This window comes from Brassica oleracea, chromosome C1, assembly GCF_000695525.1.
Source record: "Brassica oleracea var. oleracea cultivar TO1000 chromosome C1, BOL, whole genome shotgun sequence".
NCBI classification, from domain to species: Eukaryota; Viridiplantae; Streptophyta; class Magnoliopsida; order Brassicales; family Brassicaceae; genus Brassica; species Brassica oleracea.
The window spans coordinates 31,573,444-31,581,503 of NC_027748.1; the positions used below are offsets into that span (position 1 = coordinate 31,573,444).

The 8,060-nt window shown below is 33.1% G+C and overlaps 1 protein-coding gene across 1 annotated transcript; it reads left to right on the forward strand.

The window, feature by feature from the left end:
• Positions 1-244: 244 nt before the first annotated feature.
• Positions 245-2,184, forward strand: LOC106342915 (calmodulin-like protein 8). The gene is made up of 3 exons (XM_013781982.1): positions 245-587; positions 713-793; positions 1,767-2,184. Exons 1-3 carry the CDS (start codon positions 264-266, stop codon positions 1,902-1,904), a joined length of 543 nt encoding a protein of 180 aa, XP_013637436.1. The 5' UTR covers positions 245-263; the 3' UTR covers positions 1,905-2,184.
• The last annotated feature ends 5,876 nt before the right edge of the window (positions 2,185-8,060 follow it).

Genomic DNA, 8,060 nt, shown 5'->3' on the forward strand with positions numbered 1-8,060 from the left:
AGAGTTTTATTAAGGGAGTCTCAAATGTTACAAAAAAGGGAGTTTCAAATAATTCACTATAGCAATTTAGCAAACCTAAAAGTATCCCACCTGACGCATTTGTATTAAAATCTGTATAAGGAAAATAACATTATTAAGTCATGTGACTTGAATTAAAATTTCCACACAAATAATAAATTTCAAAAAGGAGAAAAATGGAAAAAGTGAATGAGTCCAAAGCATGAAAGTCGAAGCAAAGACTTCTACATATATGAAAGCAGAGAATGAGAGTTGAAGCACTTCAAAGCTTTACTTTCTGCTCATCTCCTCTCTCTAAAAAAAGCAGTTTTATTTGGATGGACAAGACACAACTAAAACAACAAGAACTGACTCAAGAACAGATCATGGAGTTTAAAGAGGCGTTTTGTCTGTTCGACAAAGATGGAGATGGTTGCATCACTGCTGATGAGCTTGCCACTGTGATCCGCTCGTTGGATCAGAATCCGACCGAACAAGAGCTTCAAGATATGATCAATGAGATCGACTCCGATGGTAACGGCACCATCGAATTCTCTGAGTTCCTCAACCTCATGGCCAACAAAATCCAGGTTTATATTACTTATATGAAACTATATATATATATATATATTTTTTTTTTTTATATGAAACTATATTAATTGATTCATATTAGGTTTTTGTCTTTGTTAATTAACTTTCTTTTCTTGTTATATAGGAAACTGATGCAGATGAGGAGCTTAAAGAAGCATTCAAAGTGTTTGACAAAGACCAAAATGGCTACATCTCGGCCAGCGAGGTTAGCATGTACTCCATTTAGTAATTAGTTACACTTTCCTTATCATAAATAAATTAGATAGTTCTGCTTTTCTTTTCTCCTTTTTAATATTTTACCCTTCTAAGTGTTTTAGTTGTTTCTGATTTTTGTTAAGCACATTGTTCGTAGTTAACTATGCTTTAACAAATATCAATTCGATGTACTCTGTTGCGTATTGTAGTACAACGCTCAGTACGTGCGGTCTAATTACGATTTTCTTTAATTCAATGATTGGAGACATCGATAAATAATTATGAATGATTGTATTTGAATCTAATAGTTCAATGTCTAAAGTAGATAAAACTATGTGTAGATTACTTTTATATACCAATTTCTTACAACAAATATATCAATTGTGCATTTAATTTGATAAAGGGAAAAATAGATAAAGTCTAGATCCAGTTATAATTCATTTTCGGTTAGAATCTTTTGGGTTAATGACAAATATCAGACAACAAGGCTAGACGATATTTCGAGTTTTACAAGAGATCTTTAGGTGTCTTATTCATTTTGAAATTTAGACAAGAAAATAACAACAAGATATGGCTGTTTATATTACTGTTAATTAATCAAAAAGTGCTCGTCTTGCGTAGTAGAAAGGTAAGGTTAATTTGTTTGAAGTATCGAGCTAGCTGGCATTGTGACATTTTGGATGATAACGAGGTCAAAAGAAATATTTTAGTAAGCCTAACAACATTTAGTAAGATGTGTATGATTCTATTGGTTTATTGGGCAGAGCATATGTCTCACATAGTGCAAATAATATGTATAATTAAATATTACTTTCACCATTTTTAGGATGTATTGATTGAACACGAATAATAGTTTACAATCAAAACCAATAATATTAAGAAACTACACAAAATACACTTTGGAGTGTCTGTTTTACTCAAAACCATCATTTATTATACAAACTCTTTGGTGTTACAAAATACAACTCTTTGATATATTGCAGTTGAGGCATGTGATGATCAATCTTGGGGAGAAGCTAACCGATGAAGAAGTCGCTCAAATGATAAAGGAGGCAGATTTGGATGGTGATGGTCAAGTCAATTATGATGAATTTGTGAGGATGATGATGACAAGCGGTTAAATTGGAAAAACAATGTTACCACCTGATAATTTATTATCTTTTATAAATTTATCAATCTTTTTTTTCTTTTTCTTCTTCAGAATACCATATTTTCCTTTTCCAAATTAATTTAATTTAAGCTTTTCATATCTGATCGACGTAGTAAGTTTCTGTTTATCTGAATTATTATTTGTGTATCTGGTGTATAGTATATTTATTTAGCTTTTTGTTGAAAAAGTCAATCAGATTGAGTGTATACATGTGTTCTCTGGCAATAATTACTATTTCAGATCACATAAAATGTATTAGACGCTAATCACACATCTAACTAGCTAATCAAATCGATAGTTAAGGTGTTACTATTTGCTAATAATTTTTATGTTACAGTTTAGATACATAATTCGCCTAATCACACGTCTCTGAGTGTCTGATATATTAATTGAAAATTTAATTGTGTTAGAATCACTTAAACACCTGAACGACCTATTAACGGAACTATCACCGTCTCATGTTTGAGAATGGTGAATAAAATCTTGGCCTATTTAAGTTTCAAAGTATTAGACTCTCGGATGTACATACAAAACCTTGGTTGGTACAATCATAATCATGTTAAATTCATAAACTTCAGAAATTCTGCTAGTCTTTTATAAAATTCATTGTTACGATGTTACCGTTCTTGATGTGTAGTTTGTTCAAATATTTGACCAAGAAATTTATTCTCTTTAAGTAAGCCAATCTCCCGTTAAAATCCATGATGGGTTCTAATGATTAGTTTTGTAGTTTGTGAAGTTTAGAACCCTTGCTAATGTAATTAAATTTTTCATAGTCCAATGGTAGAAATTCTTAGAGGTTCTTAATTTTTTTTTTTTAGAAGTTAAATTATTAAAATTTAAATTTTACAAAACTTATAAATTATTGGATTTCATAATGTATTGCATGCGTTAGAAAAAAAAATCACAGACTCAAAGAATTTGAATCTTCACCTTGATTTCATAGACGATTTTGGAAAAAGAGAGCAACTGATGTCTAGTGTTTTACATGTTTTTAGCTATTAATTTTGATCAATTTTAATGTTTAGAAGTTGCATTTAGGTGTCATTAGATGTTGCATTTGTACATATTTCATAAACAGGGGGTTGGAAAACTCAATTAGAAGTTTAGGACGGTTTTGAGGACTTTTCTGCACCAAACATAAGTTTTTGGGGTCAAACCGTAAGTTATTAAAACCTCAAGGACCAAAGATGCAAATCAGCAGAAATCAGTCATGGCTGTACGAGAGTTGCAAAACGCTCGATGTTGGAAACTCAGATTCGTCGATCCGTCACGCACGACCCTAACCCGGGCACCTTGAGCCGAAAATCTTGAATCGACCACTTCATGAAGATCAGCAACAACGAGAAACGACGATAAAATTTTTGAGAAAGAAAACAAAAAGCATCGACGAAGAGAGACGACCAATAGCAATACCAAGAGGGCACTTATCGGGTTCTTATCAATTTTAAAAGCCATACGTTAGGCAGCAGTTCCTCTTGTTTTATCCTTTTTTTAGAACCTCCTCTAAGAGCCTCCAGTGGAGGTGCTGAAACACAAAATAAAGCCTTTTGTGACTTCACATGTGCGTAATGTCTACAAATTTTTATTTTCGACCACTTGACATTCAATGTATATGTGTTTCATAACTGTAGATGTGACAAAAGAATACAAAAAGAAAATGCAATTGGCCGACAAATTAATTATCACAAAACAAGTTCGATGGTGATGATGGTTGTGAGGTTTCAACCTCCCTCTAAACTCAAAACCAATATGCAATTAAAGAATGTACAACGAATTACAAATCCTATTCACGGTTTATAACCGCTATATCTGGCAAGGGAAACTACCCTGCCTGCCTAGGTTCGCGGGTCGACTCTTTTCTTTTTTTACTTAAAAATTTCTGACAAGCTGGACCCACAAAAAAATAAATTAATACATACATCCATCCGCCCAGCTATTTTTTCGCGGGTAACCCACGAATATATTTTTTAATAAAATTATTTTTAAAAAAATATATTTCTAAATAAAATTTTAATTATTTTAAAAGAAAATTTGTATTTTTCAAAAGATTTTTTTAAAAAAAAATTTGCGGGTTGGGGTTATCCGCGATTCAAAATCCACCCCTCCGCATAAAATAGACTTAATCGGCACCCGCACCCACGATTCGATTTTTCCAAATCTCTTGATCCACACCCGCCCCGCCACGGACCCACGAGCTATGATTCAAATTCTCAGGCTAAGGGAAACTCATCTTTCTCAAAATTCATTAGGTCAAAGCAAATGTTTACAATATACAGTAAAAACTTAATAAATTAATAATGTTGGACTGTGATATTTTATTAATTTATAAATTTATTAATTTTTAAAATTTTCTTTTATATATTCAGCGTATATATATCACATAAAGTTTAGAAAATTAAAATTTTATATTATTTTATTATTTTATTTTGTGTATATGAAATATGTTTTATAGCATTTAAGTATTGTGTTAGATATAACTTTACTAAATATTATCAAAATATATTGAAATGTTAAGAAAATGAGAGATAAATTCTATTGTGAATATAAAATGAACAATACATTTTTGTAATAAACTATATATATATATATGTATATAAATTATTAATTTATGATTTTAACGAGACCATATATTTACGTTGGATTTTTTTAAAAATATTATTTTATCTATTTGTTTCATATTTTAAACTGGTCCAATTCGGAACCGAAGAAACTATTAATCTACCATATTTATTAATTTATCGAATATTAATTTATAGAGTTTCTAGTGTAAAAGACTTCCGATTTTAGTTATAGAGAGAAAGAACACAAAATGCATTCCAAATTTTTTTTTTGTAACACAACTTTCATTAAAACGTAAAATCATAGTTCCTCGTTAAAACGTTAAATACATTTTGCCGCCAAAAACATAAAATCACAATTTTTTGTCAAAACTGGAAAATCTTAATTTTCCGCCAAAACCAAACGCGTTTTCTGACCAAAATAGTAAAATTGTGTTTTTTTGCCCAAACTGTAAAGTTGCGGTTTCCCGCCAAAACCGTAAAATTCTGTCTTTTCATCAAAACTGTAAAATTATATTTTTTGCCAAAACCGCAAATTGTTTATTTTCCGCCAAAATCGCAAAATTAAGTTTCCCGTCAAAACCTACAAAATTGTGTGTTTTCTGCCAAAAAAAATTTAAATTAAATTTAGATATATTTATTTGAATATTGTAATGTGTTTATTATTTAGAAGAAAAACTATGTTTTTAATATTTGAACTACTAGTATTCAAATGATATTATAAATCACAAAACGAACAACTTTTCATTTATGATAAGTGTTGCGTCTTGATGCTAACTATAAACACGAACAACATCTGAATGCAATATTTAGATGTTATATTCAGATGCTGGTTTATTAAAAACAAACATGACCTAAATCTATATCTGTTATCTTTCACTGGCAAGTTGCAAATAGTCTTATGTATTTACTTCACTTTGTGTCGACCTCGCATTGTCATAGATGGTCATCATATGGAGATTGGCCATTAGAGATTTTGATCTGAGATTATAAGTTTTTCCAAAGGTCAAGTTCAATTTGGTCAATGGTTGATTCCGGTGTTCAAAAACGCTGCCGAGTAACCGCAAACGCGGCCGCAAAAAGCTACTCGGAGGCCAAGCGTTTTGAATGGATTCTGATACTATGAGCATATCTGTCATCTAGTTAGCTCAACTTGAATTTTGGATAAAGATTGTTCTTTTTCTTTTTTTTTTTTGTAACTGGCTTCAAATTTCATGTTTCCTTTTTTATTTCTTTCCTCGTCTGAGTGGACTTTCTCTTCCGGCAATCACTGCCACAGTTTATTAATAAAAATAGGTCCAACAAAAAGCCAAACTTAAACCGGTGTTTTTACCAAATCAAGTCAGGTTTGATTTAGTTGTGTAATAAAATAATGAAATATAGACGTATAAAATCGAACACAGTTATATCGGTTAAAATCTTGTATTATATATACATCCCACATAATTTATCGTATATTTCGGTTTGATTCAGACCAGTTCAATGAAATTGAATCGGTTTAAGTTGCGCTTTTGTTTGTGTCCCTATAACTGGGCATATTATCCGAAACCCGAAAACCGAACCGGAACCTAACCGAAAAAACCGGGACTGAAACTGGACCAAAAATTACAAAAACCCGAACGGTTCCTATATTTCTAAATCCGAAAAACCGAAACCGAACCGGGATCGAACCGAGAACCGAACGGGTACCCGAATATTTTGAATATATTGATTTTTTTTAATTTTTTTTTAATTTTAATATATATATATAATATAATTTATAAATAAAAAATATCTAAAAAATCCGAACTACCCGGATATATTTTTAGTTTTTTCCGGGTTTAGCTCGGGTTTTCGGGGGTTTTTCTGTTTTTTGGGCTTTAAACCCGAACCAAACCCGAATTATTTGTAATACGGTTCCATTTCGGGTTTTATAAGAAAATAGAAACCCGACCCGAACGCAACATTATCCGAACCCAACCGATCCGAAAAATGCTTGGTTCCTAAACATCTCAACCCGAATAACCCGAAAACCGAATAAGCCGAACCAACCCGAATCGAAAACCCGAATGCCCAGCACTACCTATAACCTCGCGTCTTTGGTTCTTTGGAGGGTTTGTTTTGTTTACAGACATAAAGACAGTGTGAGGTTGAGCTGGGAAAAGGCACGATTCAGTTTGAGAGACGATGTTGATGATTCGGAGTGACAAAGCTTTGAGATTTGTTCGGCCTCGTATCTTGGAGACAGGTACCCTTACAACTTCTTTATTCCACAGCAGCGATAGAAATCTCTCTTATATAGAAAAGTTGAGAAGTGGGCTCGTTGATATCAAGAAGGATGATGCTGTTTCTCTCTTTCAGTCTATGATTCGGTCTCGTCCTCTTCCTACGGTCATAGATTTTTGTTTGGTTTAGTTGCCAAAACAAAACAGCACGATCTCGTGTTACATCTCGGCAAGCAAATGGAACTTGAAGGGATTGCGTATGATCTCTACACTCTCAACATTACAATCAATTGCTTCTGCCGGCTCCGGTAACTAGGTTTTGCATTTTCTGCTATGGAGAAGATGCAGGGCCGGCTCAACTAAATTATGGACTCTTGGGCAAAATAATTTTTCAAAAAAAAAATAACATATACTTTATAGATAAATTAAAAATTTTGGACCTCTTTTCTTAATTTTTTTTTTAAAATCGGGTCATTTTAACACTAATTATGCAAAAAAAAAATTTGGACCTTGGCCCCACGCCCTCCTCGCCCCTATAGCTAAGCCGGCCCTGGGAAAATGTTTGAAGCTTGGATATGAGCCCGACACAGTCACATTTAACACACTCCTCAATGGATTATGTCTCGAGGGTAGAGTCTTTGAAGCTGTGAAGTTAGTTGATTGTATGCACTACAAGAAAACAGCGACATACTGAGGGAAAAAATCGTCGGTATGTCGTCGAAATAACGTTATTGTTATTCCGACGACATACCGACGAAACAAGTCCTCGGAAATAACTCCTCGGAAATTCATTTTTCCTCGGAAATCCCTCGGAATTTTCCGACGGAATTCCGAGGAAACAAATTTCCGAGGGAATTCCGAGGACCACCAGTTCGTCGGAAAGCTCCTCGGAATATACCGAAGGAGAACTTCCTCGGAATTTACCTCGGAAGTTCCGACGAAATGTTCCTCAGAACTTTCATCGGGAATTTCCGAGGGCGGGATATTTCGATGGACTTTCCGATGGTCCAATCTTCGGAAGTTCCGACGAACTGTTCCTCGGAATTTTCATCGGAAAATTCCGAGGAACGGGTCCCTCGGAAAATTCCGAGGAACATGTCCCTCGGTATATTCCGAAGAACATGTCCCTCGGTATATTCCGAGGAAGATGTCCCTCGGTATATTCCGAGGGTTTATTTCCTCGGAATGTAAAAAATAATAATTTTTTTTATAAAAATAAAATTTTTGAAATTTAAATTCGAAAATTTAAAATTAAAATTAAAATTGAAATCATATTAGTTAATATTCAAAGTTGTACAAATAAAAATAAAACATTCCGAGATCTTGAAAAAAAAAACTACGGGTCTGGCTCGTCCGGGGACA